This window comes from Cetorhinus maximus, chromosome 28 (assembly GCF_964194155.1).
Source record: "Cetorhinus maximus chromosome 28, sCetMax3.hap1.1, whole genome shotgun sequence".
NCBI classification, from domain to species: domain Eukaryota; kingdom Metazoa; phylum Chordata; class Chondrichthyes; order Lamniformes; family Cetorhinidae; genus Cetorhinus; species Cetorhinus maximus.
This window is the reverse complement of record NC_135906.1, coordinates 3072107-3090953: the sequence shown is the minus strand read 5'-3', so window position 1 is coordinate 3090953 and position 18847 is coordinate 3072107. Positions and strand designations below refer to the sequence as shown.

At 46.9% G+C, this 18847-nt stretch overlaps 1 protein-coding gene across 1 annotated transcript in view; it reads right to left on the bottom strand.

The window, feature by feature from the left end:
* The window catches only part of LOC144668738 (EVI5-like protein), a 96624-nt gene extending 78636 nt beyond the window's left edge, over positions 1 to 17988 (bottom strand). The window contains exons 1-3 of the mRNA XM_078531068.1: positions 17804 to 17988; positions 13672 to 13746; positions 11535 to 11660 (exon numbers count right to left, since the gene is read on the bottom strand). Coding sequence (XP_078387194.1) covers positions 11535 to 11660; positions 13672 to 13746; positions 17804 to 17956 — 354 coding nt within the window. The 5' untranslated portion in view covers positions 17957 to 17988. The remainder of the gene's footprint in view (positions 1 to 11534; positions 11661 to 13671; positions 13747 to 17803) is intronic.
* Positions 17989 to 18847: the final 859 nt, after the last annotated feature.

Sequence of the window (18847 nt, the reverse complement as noted above, 5' to 3'; positions counted from 1 at the left end):
ACAGCCCGAGGGGATTTAAATATTTCCCAGTCCCTCGGTGCCCTGGCAGAAAGGTCTTAGACAGTGACCCTTCCCCATTGCGCCTTTGCGGCAGCTGCCCCAAGCTTTAGTGCGTCCCTCAGCACGTAGTCCTGGACTTTGGAATGTGCCAGTCTGCAACACTCGGTCGGGGACAACTCTTTGCGCTGGAAGACCAACAAGTTTCGGGCAGACCAAAGAGCGTCTTTCACCAAGTTGATGATCCTCCAGCTGCAGTTGATGTTTGTCTCGGTGTGTGTCCCTGGGAACAGCCCATAGAGCACAGAGTCCTGTGTCACAGAACTGCTCAGGACGAACCTCGACAGCAACCACTGCATCTCTCTCCAGACCTTCTTTGCAAAGGCACAATCTACAAGGAGGTGAACAACGGTCTCTTCCCCACCACAGCCACCTCGAGGGCAACGTGCAGAGTGGGTGAGACTCCTGGCGTGTAGGAAGGATCTGACGGGGAGGGCCTTTCTCACCACCAGCCAAGTCACGTCTTGGTGCTTGTTGGAAAGTTCTGGCGTTGAGGCATTCTGCCAAATAACAGTCTGCTCGGGAAACCATCCCACAGGGTCCACCCTCTCCTTTTCCCGCAGGGCCTCTAAGACGTTACGTGCCGACCACTGCCTGATGGACTTGTGGTCATAGGTGTTTCTCTGCATAAATTTTTCCACGAGGGACAGGTGGTACGGCACGGTCCAACTACTTGGAGCGTTCCGCGGCAGCGTGGCCAGACCCATCCTTCGCAACACCGGGGACAGGTAGAACCTCAGCACGTAGTGACACTTGGTGTTTGCGTACTGACGGTCTACGCACCGCTTGATGCAGCCACACACAAAGTTGGCCATCAGTATGAGGGCGATGTTGGGCACGTTTTTTCCCCCTTTATCTAGAGGCTTGTACATCGCGTCCTTGCAGACACGATCCATTTTCGACCTCCAGATAAAGTTAAAGGTGGCTCGGGTGATCGCCATCGTGCAGGTGTCTGGAATGGGCCAGACCTGTGCCACGTACAGCAACAGCGAGAGTGCCTCACACCTGATGACCAGGTCCTTACCCGCAATGGAGAGGGAGCGTCGCTCCCACATGCCCAGTTTTCATTTCACCATAGACACTCACACCTTCCAGTTTCTAACGCATGCCCCGGTCCCTCCGAACCATATCCCCAGCACCTTCAAGCTGTCAGCCCTGACGGTGTAGGGGACAAAGGATCGGTCAGCCCAGTTCCCAAAGAACATGGCCACGCTCTTCCCACGATTTACCTTGGCTTCCGAGGCCAGTTCGAACTGGTCGCAGATGTGGATCAGTCTGCGCACCGACAGCGGATCCGAGCAGAAGACGGCGACATCGTCCATGTACAGGGAGGCTTTTACCTGAGTGCCTCCACTGCCTGGGATCGTCACTCCTCTTATGCCCGGATCCTTCCTGATGGACTCGGCAAAGGGTTCTATGCAACACACAAACAGGACAGGGGAGAGAGGGCAGCCCTGCCTGACTCCAGATTTAATCGGAAAACGATCTGTTTCCCACCCATTGATTGAGACTGCGCTACTGATGTTAGTGTAGAGCAGTTGGATCCAATTTCAAATTCCCTCCCCAAACTACAGTTTGGAGAGCACATCCACCATGTAGGTGTGCGATATTCTGTCAAAGGCCTTCTCCTGATCCAAGACCTCCGTGATAGAGGACAGGAAGGACTGGGAGGCCGTGCTGTCTGTGGGCTTCACGTCATACAATCTGGCATAAAAGGATTTGCTGATCCTCAAAATGTCGGACTGCGATGACTTTACTGAGCCGTCTTCTTCCTTCAGGCTGCTGATCACAGAGCTCTCTCTGTGTACCTTTTGGAAGAAGAAACGTGAGCACGTCTCATCCTGCTCCACGGAGCGGACTCTGGAACGGAAGATGATCTTGGAGGCCTCCAAGGCAAAGAGCGAGGCTTGCTGGCTCTTCACCTCTTGGAGTTCCTCCTTGACATCGACCCCCATCGACTGCAGCCGGAGCAGATTCTGCATCTTTTTCTGGAGTCGAGACATTTCCCTCTGTTCCTTTCTAGCTTTCTGGGTGCCTTTGAGGATGAAAAACCTCTTGATGTTTCCCTTGATCACTTCCCACCAGTGTGTCAGGGACTCAAAGAGGGGTTTCACGGTTCTCCAACCTTTGAAAACCCTCTTGAGCTCCTCAATGTTCTCTGGGGTCAGCAGTTGCACGTTTAGCTTCCATGCCCCCCTGCCCACCCTCTGGTCTTCCTTTAAGTGACAGTCAGCCAGTAGGAGGCAGTGGTCAGAGAAGAACACTGGCTTGACATCGGTGGATCTGACTGCGAGTGCTCGGGACACAAACAGCAAATATATCCTGGAACGGATGGACCCGTCTGGCCGCGACCAGGTGTATCTACGCTGCGCTCCGTCTGCAGGGTTGCTGAAGACGTTGTGCAGCTTGGCATCCTTAACTGTTTCCATCAGGGATCTGGACGTAGCGTCCAATCTGCTGTCGGCCCTGCTGGATCGTCCAGCCGCATCGATGATGCAGTTGAAGTCACCGCCCAGAATGACCGGCCTGGAGGTCGCCAGCAGCAGTGGGAGCTGCTGAAAAACCTCCAGCCGCTCGGCCTTTTGTGCCGGGGTGTACACGTTAATTAACCGGAGTGGAGCATTCTTGTACATGACGTCTGCTACGAGGAGGCGCCCGCCCACCACCTCCTTAACCTCGGAGACGGTGAAGTTGCCTCCCCGCAGCAGAATACCCAAGCTGGAGGAACGAGAGTCGTTTCCTCCCGACCAGCTGCTACTTCCCCCTGCTGATTTTCCACTGCTTCCTCCTCCTCCATTGATTCGCTCTCCTGAGGAGTGGGAGGTTCAGGGGGTAGTGCTGTTGATCGGCTGTCTGTTGCCTCAATCTTTTCCTCCACCTTGTCTCTCTCTGTGTCCTCCTTTGTCCCGTTGTTCTCACTGGGGGCCATGGTGGTTGGAGTGTTGCAAGTGTCCTTGGTAGTGGTGACATGAAGCATTTCCCTGCTTCCCCCTCGTTGGCTTTGGCTGCCCGTGCATAAGTGAGACAGCGTTTGGGGCAGGTCCTGTAGAGGTGACCTGCCTCGCCACACAGGTTGCAGCATTTAGTCTGTTTGCAGTCCTTTGTCTGGTGCCCTTCCTGTTTGCAGTTCTTGCAGAGGGAGGCGCTGCAGTTGGCCGCCACATGACCAGACTTGCCACATGAGCAACAAAGTTTGGGTTGCCCAGCGTAGACAAGGTAACCACGGTTTCCCCCGATAGCAAATCTGGAAGGAGGGTGGAAGGTGGCTCCCTGACCATCGGTCTTGAGCGTGACCTTAAACTGGCGTTTGCCTGTCCAGATCCCCAAATCGTCTCTAACCTCGGTGCAGCTCCCAACCTTGTCGAAGTACCTGGTGAGGAAGGTGAGCACGTCGATGACAGGGACGTGGGGGTTGTAGAGATGCACCGTCACGAATCGGTCCCGTTGCAACGGCAGAGAAAAGAGCGGCTCCACCGTCAGGATCTTCATCTCCGGCTGGTCTCTCTTCTCCTCAAACACCTTCAGGAACTTGACGCAGGCAGCAACATTCCTGAAGCTTACGTCAAAATATCCAGCGCTGGGGAAGTGCTGCAGGGAGTAGATCTCCGCAGCTTCAAATCCACACGCCTTCAACAGGATCCTCCTGGCGAAGAAGGCCCGATCCATAGGTGCTCCTCCTTCGCTGTCCTTCACCGTGACTCAGACGGTGTTTGATACCCCATGGTATGGGGTTCGATTGGTTATAGCATTTGCTTCACGACCTTGCCCTGGCAGAACCACGATCATGGTCTCTCCCCTGCCAGGTAAGTAAGGGTTATGTTGGGCACGTTTTTCCCCCCTCATCTAGAGGCTTGTACATCGCGTCCCTGTGAACATGATCCATTTTGTAGTGCATTTCCACAGCACATCACTTCAGATTCAGGCTAGTGGTGAAAATCTGAAGAGTTTCATGCATTGCTAATTACAGAGACGCCTAATAGGTCACAATGTTCTGTAACTGCTCCCAGACATGCTACACCACAACGTAGCAATTTAAAGCCTTTTATTCTGCACTGGTAAACTGAAAGGAAGCAGAAATATCCAGATGCCAACTATGGCACATGGCCAATAAGACGTAAAGCTCCATCAAGCACTCACTTTGATTAGACAAGTACAAGAGGGCAAGAGAACAGGCTGCACTCCATTAGCTGCACTGTTCACTTCTGAACATTTAATTCAGTGTCTTAATTAGTTTCATTCATATTCAGGTATCACAGTTTAAGCAACTCCCTCTGTGCACTACAGAAAACTCCAGATTAAGCGTTCTGTTACCCTACATGGTGTAAGAAATCTAAAGCCTCTCTCTGCAATCCTACCCCCAAAAAAATGATCTGTACACGCAACACGCCTACCTTCAACTTTCATCCCCTTCCTGTTTTAGATAAAATTCAAAACAACCTGACCACGTGTTAAATCCTGCCAGGATTGGGTGCTGAGTGATTACTCTCCCCATTGGGTAACCATGTGATCCTGCTGGCTTCTGCAGCCAATGCTCGTTTAACCAAAGTGGACCCGGCCAAGGGGGCCACGTGCGCGAGAGACTGAGCGAAGGGGGAGTGTGGACCTGCCATGGTGCATTCCACAAAGCAGCGGGGAGTGACGTCACAGGACAGCAAGGCACTTCCTTAAACTCGGAGTCAGGAAACGACCAATTTCAATCGGGGTGCGTGCAACAGTCACAATAATAATCCAAGCATTGGCACAGAGCAGGTCTAGAGGCATTCATTAAAGTTAATGACTTAAACATTTTACTCAATAGATTGTAAAAGAGGTAATCGAGGATTTTTTCTTCAGTCATGGATGGGCAGCTGAGAGCTGCTGCTTACAATCCCTGCGCGGTGTGGGAACTTCAGGACATGATTCTTGGGGGGGCCACGGGTGGAGGAGGAGTTCCAGCTGCTTGAGCTCGAGCCCAGGTTTTCCAAGCTTGAGGGGCTGCAGTCACTGCGGAACATGAGGGAGGATGAGAATTCCCAGGATCATACGTTCCAGGAGGTGATCACGACACAGGCAGTGAGAGATCAGGACTGGAGACGGGCGGCCATCAGGAAGAGGCAGGAAGTGGAGACTTCGGGGTGTGCGCCGCTCTCAAACTGGGACTTGGGATTGGAGACTGCTGGGAGTGACGATACCTTAAAGAGTTGCAGTCAGATCATGGCACCAGAGGGCAAGGGACAGCAAAGTGTAGAAATGCAGTTGTCATAGGAGATTCTATAGTTAGGGGGACAGACCAGGTTTCGTCATCATGAGTTCCACATGCTGTGCCGTCTCCCTGGTGCCAGGGAAAAGTACATCACAGAGAGGAGACAGAACACTCTGCAAAGGGAAGGGAGGGAGTCACAAGTTGTGGCACATATCAGTGTCACCAAGTAGAGGGGGCAGATATTGAGGTTCTATGGTCAGATTTTCAGAAGCTAGGGAAGATGTTGGAAAGTATGACCCTGAGGGTACCATCACAGAATTAATCTCTGGATTGCTCCCAGTGCCAGGCGCTGGTGACAGTAGAGATAGGAAGATAGGGAGGATCAGTACGTGGCTTGAAGCATGGTGCAGGAGGGACGGCTTGGGACATTGGGACCGGTACTGGGGCAGGAGGAACCTAGTCAAAAAGGGACAGGTGCACCTCAACAGGACTGGGACCATTGCCCTGATGGGAAGTTCACTCGTGTGGTTGGAGAGGATTTAAACTAAATTGGCAGGTGGATGGGCACCAGCGTATAGAAACAGAAAAGATGAATAAGGTGCATAAATGGAGTGTTGGACTGTACCAGAGAATGGGGTATTTCCCTATTAGGAGAGCACGATGAAGCAGGAATACAAAGACAGGTTTGCGATGCATGTATGTAAATGCACAAAGTTGAGATATTTTGGTGAATAAGGTTGGTGAGCTACAAGCACAAACAGCCGTGTAGGAATATGATGTAGTGGCAACAAGAGAAACATGGCTCAAAAATGCTGAGGACTGGGCACTCAATATACATGGATATAAAATGCTCAGGAAAGACAGGGAAGGAAAACAAGGGAGGTGGAGTGGCAGTACTGATTATGGAAGACATTGTAGAATTAGAAAGAAAGGATATCCTTCACAGGGCAAGGGCAGAACCGATTTGATTCAAGTTGAGAAGCAACAAGGGTACAGATCACGCTACTGGGGCTATTCTGAAGGCGCCCAAAAAGAGAGAGAGATAGAGGATAAATCTGCAGGGAAATCACAGAGATATACATGAACTATCGTGTAGTGATACTAGGGAGCTTCAATTACCCAAATATCAACTGGGATAATGCTGGAGTAAAGGGTAAAGAGGGGAAGGAATTTCTGACATGTGAACAGGAGAACTTCCTTGGCCAGTATGTTCTTGGCCTGACCAGGATGGTTGCAGGGGAGGCGATGGCGCAGTGGTATAGTCGTCGGACTAACAATCCGGAGACCCAGGTCAGTGCTCTGGGGACCCAGGTTCGAATCCCGCCACAGCATATGGGATTCAATAAAAATGTCTAACGATGACCATCAAACCCATCTGATTCACTAATCATCGCCCTCCCTTAGCTTAGTTGAACACCACTTGGAGGAAGCACTGAGGGCGGCATGGGCCAGAATGTACTCTGGGTGGGGGAATTCAATTTCCATTACCAAGTGTGGCTGACCAAGCCTTAAAGGACATGGGTGCTAGACTGCGTCTTCTGCAGGTGGTGAAGGAACCAACAAGAGGGAAAAACATACTTGATCTCATCCTCACCAACCTGCCTGCCGCAGATGCATCTGTCCATGACAGTGTCGGTAGGAGTGACTACTGCACAGTCGACGTCCCATCTCCATCATGTTGTGTGGCACTGTCACTGTGCTAAATGGGATAGGTTTCGAACAGATCTAGCTGGGCATCCATGAGAGGCTGTGGGCTATCAGCAGCAACAGAATTGTACTTCAACCACAATCCATAACCTCATTGCTTGACATATCCCCCACTCTACCATTGCCATCAAGAACATCATTCAATGAAGAGTGCAGGAGGGCATGCCAGGAGCAGCAACAGGCAGACCTAAAAATGAGGTGTTGACCTGGTGAAGCTATAACACAGGACTACCTGCATGCCAAGCAGCAAGTGATAGCTAAATGATCCCATAACCAACAGATCTAAGCTCTGCAGGCCTGCCACAACCAGAATGATGGGGGACAATTAAACAACTCACTGGAGGCAGCAGCTCCACAAATATCCCATCCTCAATGATGGGGGAGCTCAGTCACACCAGTGCAAAAGATAAGCTTGTGGCCGTCAGCCAGAACTGCCGAGTGGATGGTCCATCTCGGCCTCCTCCAGAGGTCCCCAGCATCACAGATGCCAGTCTTCAGCCAATTTGAATCACTCCATATGATATCAAGAAATGGCTGAAGGCACTGGATACTGCAAAGACAATGGGCCCTGACAATATTTCAGCAATAGTACTGAAGACGTGTGCTCCAGAACTTGCCGCACCCCTAGCCAAGCTTTTCCAGTACAGCTACAACACCGGCATCTAACCGGCTATGTGGAAAATTGCCCAGGTATGGCCTGTACACAAAAAGCAGGACAAAGCCAACCCGGCCAATTATCGCCCCATCAGTCTACTCTCCATCATCAGTAAAGTAATGAAAGGGGTCATCAAAAGTGCAATCAAGCGGCACTTGTTTAACAATAACCTGCTCACTGACACCACTCAGCTCCTGACCTCATTACAGCCTTGGTTCAAACATGGACAAAAGAGCTGAACTCCCGAGGTAAGGTGAGAGTGACTGCCCTTGACATCAAGGCCACATTTGACCGAGTGTGGCATCAAGGAGCACTAGCAAAACTCGAGTCAGTGGGAATCAGGGGAAAACTCTCCACTGGTTGGAGTCATACCTAGCATAAAGGAAGATGGTTGAGGTTGTTGGAGGTCAATCATCTCAGCTCCAGGACATCACTGCAGGAGTTCCTCAGGGTAGTGTCCTCAGCCCAACCATGTTCAGCTACTTTATCAATGATCTTCCTTCCATCATAAGATCAGAAGTGGGGATATTCGCTGAAGATTGCACAATGTTCAGCACCATTCGTGACTCCTCAGATACTGAAGCACTCCATGTCCAAATGCAGCAAGACCTGAACAATATCCAGGCTTGGGTTGACAAGTGGCAAGTAACATTTGTGCCACACAAGTGCCAGGAAATGACCATCTCCAACGAGAGAGAGTCTAACCATCGCCCCTTGATGTTCAATGGCATTACCATCACTGAATCCCCCAATTTCAACATCCTGGGGGGGGTTACCATTGACCAGAAACTGAACTGTTCTAGCCATATAAATACTGTGGCTACAAGAGCAGGTTAGAGGCTAGGAATCCTGCAGTGAGTAACTCACCTCATGACTCCTCAAAGCCTGTTCACCATCCACAGGGCACAAGTCAGGAGTGTGATGGAATACTCCCCACTTGCCTGGATGAGTGCAAGCTGCAAAACACTCGAGAAGCTTGACACCATCCAGGACAAAGCATCCTGCTTGATTGGCACCATATCCACAAACATTCACTCCGTCCACCACGACACACAGTAGCGCCACTGCGTACCATCTACAAGATACACTGCAGGAATTCACCAAGGCTCCTTAGACAGTACCTTCCAAGCTCACAATCACTGCCGTCTAGAAGGACAAGGGCAGCAGATAGATGGGAACACCATCACCTGGAAGTTCCCCTCCAAGTCACTCACTATCCTGACTTGGAAATATATCGCCGTTCCTTCACTGTCGCTGGGACAAAATCCTGGAACTCCCTCCCTAACAGCACTGTGGGTGTACCTACACCACATGGACTGCAGCAGTTCAAGAAGGCAGCTCACTACCACCTTCTCAAGGGCCACTAGGGATAGGCAATAAATGCTGGCCCAGCTAGCGAAGCCCACATCCCGTGAATTAATTTTTTTTTAAAAATCTGGTGCTGGGAAACGAGGCAGGCCAAGTGGACTAAATGTCTCTGGGGGAACACTTGAGCAAGAGTGATCATCATATCGTAAGATTTAGACTAGTAATGCAAAAGACCAAGAAGCAATGTAAGGTAGAACATCTAAATTGAAAGAGGCTATTTTCAATGGGATCAGAAGGGATTCAGCCAAGGCAAAATGGAACCAAAGAAAGACAGAAAGAACTGTAACAGAACGATGGGTGATCTTTCAGCAAGAGATGCTTCAGGCACAGACTTTGTACATTCCAACAGGAGGGAAAGGCACAGGAACCAAAACCCAGGCTCCTTGGAAGACAAGAGATATAGAGAAAACGAAGAAACAAAAAAGGAAGGAGGGTGTATGATGCATGTCAAGTGAATTCTTCAAGCAAGAAACAGATCAAATACAATAGGTTAAGGGGAAGTGAAGAGGAAAATATGACTGACAAAGAGAGAGTATGAGAACAGAATGGCAGTCAACGTAAAAGGGAACCCAAAAATCTTCCAGTAGCACATAAATAGTCACCGGGTAGGAGATGGAGTGGGTCCGAAAGGCACTAAGGGTGATGTATGCTCAGAGGCACAGGGTAAGGCTAGAATACTTAATGAGTACTTTGCATTAGTGTTTATGAAAGAAGAGGAAGCTGACAAAATATTGGTAGAGGTAACGAATGGGGTGAAAATTGAGAGACAGGAGGTATCGCATAGGCTGACTACATTTTGAGTCGATAAGTCATCTGATCTGGACGGCTTGCACCCCAGGTTGCTAAAGGAAGTGGAGGTGGAGATAGAGAAAGGGCTTGCCATAATTTTCCAATCATCCCTTAATATGGGTGAGGTGCCAGAGAATTGGAGTGTGGCAAATGTGACACCCTTAGTGGAGAAAGGCAAGGTCAGTCCTGACAACTGCAGGCCAGTCAATTCAACATCAGTTATGAGGAGGGTTTTAGTGACTGAAGGCACTTGGAGATGTTTGGGTTAATTAAGTTCCAGCACAGATTTGCAAAAGGCAGATTGTGCTCGACAAACTAACGGAATTCTTTGAAGTAACAGAGATGGTTGATGAAGGGAATGCAATGGTTTGTCAGCTATATGGGTTTTAAGAAAACCTTTGACAAAAGTACCAGATAAAAGACTGGTTAACAAAATTGTGATGCATGGAATAAGAGGGTCAGTGTCTAATTGGATAAAAAGTGTCTTAAGGTCAGAAAAACCTGATCCTTATTAGCTGATAGTGCAAGGACTAGGGGGCACAGGTTTAAGGTTTTGGCTAAGATATGCGGGGAAACGAGAGGAAGAGCTTTTGTACACAGTGAGTGGTCATGACCTAGAAAACTCTGCTCACAAGTGTGGTTAAAACAGGGACAATGAACTATTTCAAAAAGGAAATTGGACGAGCATTTGAAGGAAAAAAACTTGCAGGGTTTGGGGAATAGAGCGGGGGAATGGGACTGAGTGCTCCACGGACAGTCAGCATAGACTAGATGGGCCAGATTAACTCCTCCTGTGCCATAAATTGACTCTATGGCTCTTGTAAATAACTGGGAGTTATCAATTCAGTCTTGTAATCCTACCCTGCTGCGGGCTTGAAAGGATAAATTTGTTAGGAAGAAAACAGAAGTCAATTGCCCCGTACATCCATTCTGTGGTGCACCGCATTACAGTAATTTTACATCTAATCTCATTTAGGAGTTCAGATTTCTAACATAGCTTGCAATCACTTCCAGGCATTCATTATTCATTATTTCCTCCTACTAAACATTGGCAAGACTGAAGCCATTGTTTCTGGTCCATGCTCCAAACTCCATCCCTCACCCTGGCAACAGTCTCAGAATAAGCCAGTCTTGTTCACAGCTTTGGTGTCACATGCAGTGAACTTCCAGCCTCTCATTCCTGCATCACTAAGACCACCTATCTCCACCTCTGCAACATTGCCCGACTTCACCCCCAACTCAGCTCATCTGCTTTGGAAAGCCTCATTGATGCCTTCACTAACTCTAGAATTGACTATCCCAACCCACTCCTGGCTGCTCTCCCACGTTCCGCCCACCGTAAACTTGAGGTCATCTAAAATTCTGCTGCCTGCCTCTCAACTCACGCCAAGTCCCGTTTCCCTATCACCCCTGTCCTCGCTGACCTGAACCTTGACTGTAAAATTCTCACCCTTCGTGGTCTCGTCCCTCTCTACCTCTGCAATGTCTTCCAACCCCACAGCCCTCAGATATCTGTCTTCATCTAATTCCCTTGTGCGTTCCTGATTTTAATGCTCTGCCGTTGGTGGCCAGACCTTCAGTTGCCTCAGCTCCAAGTTCTGGAATTCCCTCTTTACACTTCGCTGCTTCTGAACTTGGCTTTCCTCCTTTAAAATGCTATTTGAAAAATACCTCCAAGCTTTTGTGAGTGAGCAAGGATTGCTCAGTTTACTCCAAGTGTTTCTCTCTCAATTCTCTCGAATGCAACGCCTGGCTTTGTAGGAATCAGCTGGTTACCTGTATTAAGTACTCAAACTGGTAGATGCAGAGTCCCAGCTCTGCCATACTGGGTTTGAAGAGCTCCCGCAATCGATATTCTTGCATCAAACGCACAAACACACAAAAGGCTTCTTCCTCGGGCATCTATAAAAGGAAAGAGAAATTTGCTGCAGGCGAGGCACCGGGAAAACGTGCAAACAATTTCATTTCTGCACAGGCTCAAATTAAACCATAAGGCTATTGGCTAAAGAGCAGCGATTATTGAGGAAGATTTCATTGTCAAAGAAGCAAATACAGAAGGTGTAAAAGAAGCTTCCAGCTCTTTACACAATCCCTTGGAAGAGCTGTGGGAAATAGTTATGGCGAGAATAAAATGTGGGTTTTAAATTCTTCCCCTGAGGCTATTCTGTTACTCTATTTGAAATGGGATTACTAGGTCTACAAGATTGCTATAACATTTAACAGAATAAACACCTGGAGCACTCACAGATTTTTAAAGGATCCACATAAAACTGGTTGTTACATCCTGACAATGTCAATGAATAAATATTCGACTACTCTTTGACAGCATTTCAGTTTTATGATGGTGTAGTTCAGGCAGCATCTTTCACAGGATGCCTGCTGTGAATAATAATGCCCTAAAATTAGGCTGACTACCTGGCAAGTTTCTGATTGTTTGTTTAATCTCAATGGGCTAGATGGATTACACACTCTACACACTGCTTTCATACAGGAGCATCAGTCAAGGCCTGTTCACTGGGTTAATACTGCACAAAGCAAGTTCCATCCTGTGTGCAGAACACCTGGTTATGTGAATCACAGAGCAGAAAAGACCCTTCGGCCCATCGAGTCTGCACCAACACATGAGAAACACCTGACCTTTCTACCTAATCGCATTTACCAGCACTTGGCCCATAGCCATGAATGTTATGACATGCCAAGTGCTCATCCAGGTACTTTTTAAAGGATGTGAGGCAACCCACCTCCACCACCCTCCCAGGCAGTGCATTCCAGACCGTCACCACCCTCTGGGTAAAAAATTTTTCCTCACATCCCCCCAAACCTCCTGCCCCTCACCTTGAACTTATGTCCCCTCGTAACTGACCCTTCAACTAAGGGGAACAGCTGCTCCCTATCCACCCTGTCCATGCCTCTCATAATCTTATACACCTCGATCAGGTCACCCCTCAGTCTTCTCTGTTCCAACGAAAACAACCCAAGTCTATCCAACCTCTCTTCATAACTTAAATGTTTCATCCCAGGCAACATCCTGGTGAATCACCTCTGTACCCCCTCCAGTGAAATCACATCCTTCCTATAATGTGGCGACCAGAACTGCACACAGCACTCCAGCTGTGGCCTCACCAAGGTTCTATACAACTCCAACATGACCTCCTTACTTTTGTAATCTATGCCTCAATTGATAAAGGCAGGTGTCCCCTATACCTTTTTCACCACCCCACTAACATGCCCCTCTGCCTTCAGAGATCTATGGACACACACGGCAAGGTCCCTTTGTTCCTCAGAACTTCCTAGTGTCATGCCGTTCATTGAATACTTCCTTGTCAAATTACTCCTTCCAAAGTGTATCACCTCACACTTTTCAGGGTTAAATTCCATCTGCCACTTACCTGCCCATTTGACCATCCCATCTGTATCTTCCTGTAGCCCAAGACACTCAACCTCACCGTTAACCACCCGGCCAATCTTTGTGTTATCCGCAAACCTACTAATCCTACCTCCCACATAGTCATCTATGTCATTTATATAAATGACAAATAATAGGGTGAGCACAGATCCCTGTGGTACGCCACTGGACACTGGCTTCCAGTCACTAAAGCATCCTTCTCTCATCACACTCTGTCTCCTGCAACTAAGCCAATTTTGAATCCACCTTATCAAATTACCCTGTATCCCATGCACATTTGCCTTCTTTATAAGTCTCCCATGTGGGACCTTGTCAAAGGCTTTGCTGAAATCCATATGGATCAAATATCTGAAATAAAAGATTGCTCTAACAAAGCTGATCCTTGAAACACCAGGGAAAGGGTCGAGACCTTACACTAAGATACTTAGACACAAGCGCCATACCATTACAATGTTCAGCAGGAATTGCTGACCCTGGTACATCACTGGAGAAATTATTCACACTAACCTGCATGAGGAGCAGCCCCACAATGAATGCACTTCCTTGGCAATATCCAACTTCACGGTCAACTAGAGAGTATGCCTGTAACAAAGCAACTGAATGCAGTCTCAAACCTGGGAGAAAATTCAGATACTTACACCACATGGTGACTCAGCAGCACAGTGATGGTTAATAGACAGTTATATTGCTGCTTAACAATAATGGGAATATTGGAAGCTCTGTCTGTCAAACTAACAAGGGCCTATAGAACCAACCTATCCAAGGTCTTGTTCAATTATTTGCACTACCTGGTATACATGAACGAGATTGCACTATAATGGATCTTAAGAGTACAGCTTAGTAAATGTTAAGTTTTCACCTTGCAGGTTATGACGATGCAAAACCCTCCATGGGTTATTCCTTGACAATTGTCAATGTGACTATTATCCGTGTGCTAATAATAAAGTGATAATGAGTCAGACATACCTCCATTGCCCATAGCCCATTGTCGCAGTATGTAACATGTCAGTCAGGCTGCTCAGTCACACGTGACAGAATCTAGGGAAAAGGCCATCCCTTGGTACACTGAGTTCCTTGGGTACATTAACCATTGTATATTTTCTGGAATACCGTCAACCCGTGAGGGTGCACAGGTAAGAGTTACACACACCAGCTTTTAAGCTTAAATTTACTGCTTTTGATTCAAATTCATTGAATTCGACTTCTTTCAGTGCTAACTTCTCTATTTGGTGTTGTCGATGTAATTCAAATCGAGTATAAAAGTACACGGGGAAGTAAAAGTGAAATGAATTATGGCTTGAACGGCTCAAGTTCAAGAATTGGTGAACAGCTGCTTTCTCTGCTGCAAATTAAATGACTCTAGTCTTGTTTGTCTAGTGTTTACTCTAAGGGTGAAATTTGTTTAATTTGAAATGACATTGCAGCCCTCAATGAGATCCCAACATCGAATTCACTTCCCCGTATCCATCATTCCATTTCCCAGCACTGAGTCGATAATTTAAAGATGTGCTGTATTATTCCAATCCCAAGCCACTTGAAGAAGTACGAGGCTAGACACTAATACTTTTCTTGATAATAGGTTTATTTACAGAATGCAGCATTCCATCCGTCTGCTTCCTATCTACTGTAGGCCTGAGGACAGCAGCCACTAATTGTTGCAATTTTGTATTTTTGCATTTTATTTCTGCTTTGCTCTTGATTTTAAGTCTAGGTTGAATATTTAAAGTTATTTTGTATTGAATCTTACTTTGGAGACATTGATCTAAACCTAGCTGTGATTATTATTGATTAGTTAATCAAAGCACAAATCAGTAGGGACGTGTTTTCCCAAGACCTTGTTTTCCATGTTGGGCCATCCACAGCTCTTGTTTGGTTTACGACTCTGTTATTTTAGTAATCTAATGGGGAAAAAGTTATTTTTTTATTCATCAGAAGTCCCTTTACTTACTGTATTCGATGATCCTTGAACTACAACCAGGACAATGATTAGGCTTACATGGGGCGGTCAACTATGGTGTGGAATCAGGAGATGAAGTTTGATTGATGGACATGCAGCCTGACTGATGGCAGTTCAAAGGATGTGTAAACAACTTGAATAGGCAAATTTGTTGAGAGCCTGCAGTGCCTGTGAGGAGAATTGATAAGGACATGTGTTTACCAGGCCTGTTTTGAGAAGATCTGAACAAGGTCGCGAAAGACTGGAGTGGAGCAAGAAATCTGGCTTAAAAGGGACGCTGCTTCCAGGATTCAGTGCTGCAGCCAGAGTGGGATAGTCAACCACTGGAGGCTGCTGGGGGAATGGCCAGGAACAGAGTGACTGACTGCAGTACCCATCCACTGTGAGGTTATTTGGAGACTTTGAGATGTATGAACCAAAGGGAATTTTACCGAATTAGGTTCCTGTCGTGGGACAGACTAATTTGCAGTTATCCATTCTGGGGAGTTGTTGTAAGCAGACCAGTTTGAGGTTAACATTTGTAAAATAATAAATATATATAATATATAAATAATATATATGCTTGTAATATAGTATTATTAGAGTTGCCTTTCTTCCTTTTAATATATAAAGTGCTTTCTCCTTTCAATAAAGTTATCTTTATTTTTACTTTTTTTTTAAATCAATTATAATTGTTATATCACTATCATTATCTTAATTTTCATTATTCAATAATCATTCACTATTCAATAAAATTGTTGTTTTAACACGTTACTTGGCATTGTCACTCATTCCTGTTATGTCTGGAGTACAGCTCCGAACCCAAGTGAGACTCCGTAGGGATACTTTCATCCCCCTTACACAACCAACCAAGTGTCCCAGCAGTCTCTCTTTATAAGTGTTCTAAGTACTTAATTAAACAATGCCCTTCATCAGTGCATCTTAATATAATTAGAAATTCATTTACATGCCGTGGCATAGCACATAACCCTTTGTAGCCCACGGTGTAAGCATGAGTCCCCATATGATAAGTTACCATTTTAGAGCAGCCTTTAGGGAGCTATCTAACAGAAAAGTAGATGTTCCTTGCACACAGAGGCAAGACAACATTGAGGGGGTGTCAGTGATGGCCTCTTCAGTGTTGGGAAATGTAGTTCACTTTCCAGTATCCGTTATTTCAGGTTGGGATCGAATTGAGGAATGCAAAGTCTTGTGACTTTTTTTAAAAAGTAGGATATCCTGAGAAATTGCAGACCTGTCTGAATTAGGACTGATGTGGTTCTAATCGGATCTATGTCTTAACTTCATTTATCCACCTTTGTTCCAAACATGAACCTTACCTGACAAAAATCTATCAATCTCAGTTCTGAAAAGCCACAGTGGCCTCAACAGCTTTTTGGGGGAGAATGTTCCAGATTTCCACCATTGTGTGTGAACAAGGCCTTCCTGATATCACCCCTGAATGCAAAATGCTGCAGATGCTGGAAATCTGAATTATGAACAGAAAATGCTCAGCAGGTCCGGCAGCATCTGTGGAGAGAGAAATCAAGTTAATATTTCAGGTTGATGGCCTTTCTGAGCCAGTTCTTGTGAAAGGTCATCAATCTAAAATGTTACCTGTTTCTCCCTCCACAGATGCTACCTGACCTGCTGAGTATTTCCAGCACTGTTTTATATCACTCCTAGTGGCCCAACTCTAATCTTAAAGTTGTGGGCCCTTGTTCCAGAGTCCCCCACCAGAGGAAATAATCCTCCACAGTTCCCAGTTTCTCGCCTTTAGTAAATAATCCGATTTAACTTTTTCAGGTCCAAAGTGGGTGACCTCGCACCCACCCCACACTGAACTCCATCTGCCACAGATTTTCCCCACTTCCTTAATCAATCAATGTCCCTTCACAACTTCTGCTCCCATTTACTCTATTACTGTTTCACCACGGGAGAGATTCTCTTGGTGAATTTATAGAGCAAATCTAAACCACACATCCTTTTTGGCCAAAATGTTGTAATTGGGGAAGTTACAAAGGTCACAAAGTGAAGCTTCACTCAACATCCAGGCCAAGCAGCTGCTGTACCTGGAAACAGGCTCCAGGGTGTGCATGCCTGCTCGTTGTGAGGTGTACTTTTAGAAATTCAATCAATCCAACATGAATAATTTACAAGACACTGGACTCCCCAACAAAATGTTTCCATAACCCAGCAACTTGCCTTCAAAAGCTTGCATCTATATAGTAAACCCAGGAGAGATCGGAGAACCAGAGGGGTTTAGGGAGGGAATTCCAGAGCTTAGGGCCAAGACAACTGAAGACACAGACAACAGTTGTGAGATGGAGGAAGTGGAGGATGGACAAGAGCCTGAATTGAAGGAGTGCACAGCTCTCAAAGGGTTGTTGGGGCTGGAGGAGGATATGGAGATAGGGAGGAGCGAGGCCATTAAGGGGTTGGAACATAAGATGAGAATTTTAAATTTGGGGTGCTGCTGGACCCATGAGACGATTTAAGTCGGTGACCACTGGGGTGATGGATGAATGAGACTTGATGTGAATTCAGATATGGGCAGAGCTTTAGATGAGCTTAAGTTTACAGGGGGCTAAAACTGAGAGGCCAGCCAGAGGAGAATAGGAATAATCAAGGTTGGAGTAAACAAGTCTTCAGCAAAGGGATGAGGAAATCATAACTGGGTTGGAGTTAAGTCTCATCTCTCACCTTCATGACATTGAACAGCACCTCTTGTCCGAGACTGTCTTGTCCTTTAAAGAATTCATGCTCTGGGTACGTGCGAGCAATGTCTCTCCGGATCAACTTCTCACAGGGAGAGGTCATCTTTAGCAACTCTGAATACTGATTTTTCACCGGCATGTCAGTCGCATTGCATAGTAACTGCCAGACAATCCCCCAGAAATGGTGCGGAATTCCTTTCCGAATAAGCTCCTGAAAAGAAGAGACATTTCTTTCATTTCTTCCCCCTCTTATCCAATTTCCCTTCTACCACCTGAAAAGGCACTGGGCTAATGTTTCCTGTGCAGCGAAACCCTGCAGCCCTTTGCCCAAGTAACTACTCTACACAGAAGCCCAAACACCGAGCAAATCAACCACATTGAGCAACTCCAGCAGAGGTTACTGGACAGCTTTAAGGAGAAGACCTGGCCATTTTCCCCTCCTTAGCTTAGAGCCACTGAGGACAGCTACAGCATCAGTATCCAGAGAAAGGGTTATTGCTATTGGCTTCAGTATGCCAACCCAGAACCCTTCCATTCTGTAATTACCCATTAAGACAAAAAGAAAGGCCTACAGAGAATGACATATTGTTTATCAGATATGAACACAATGTTCAAATCACAACCAACCATGCAGTCAGCAAAATCCTTCAGAGCTGCCCACGGGGTGGGAGAATAGCATGTGCTCATTAACCCCTCCAGCTTTTCCCTCCCGCATAGTGCTCAGCACCTTACTAACCTGGCAAGATCACCTCTACACTTTCTAGATTTGACCTTCAACCAGAAATAAAATGAAGTGACGTTTTGAACTGAAGCTCATTAAGTCTTTCTATTATCGGCGTGGTGGGGGAACTTTGGAGCATGAGCATCCGCAGGCAACAGTCAGGTTAGTAACTTGCTCAAGAATCTTTCACTGCAGTCCTGAGTACCCCAATGACAACATCATCTTTCCCTTGTGCATGATACTCGAGCTCTGGTTGGCACTTTCTTACAGCAGGGGCCACCGAAGATTGATAACTCCAGAGTTGGTAAG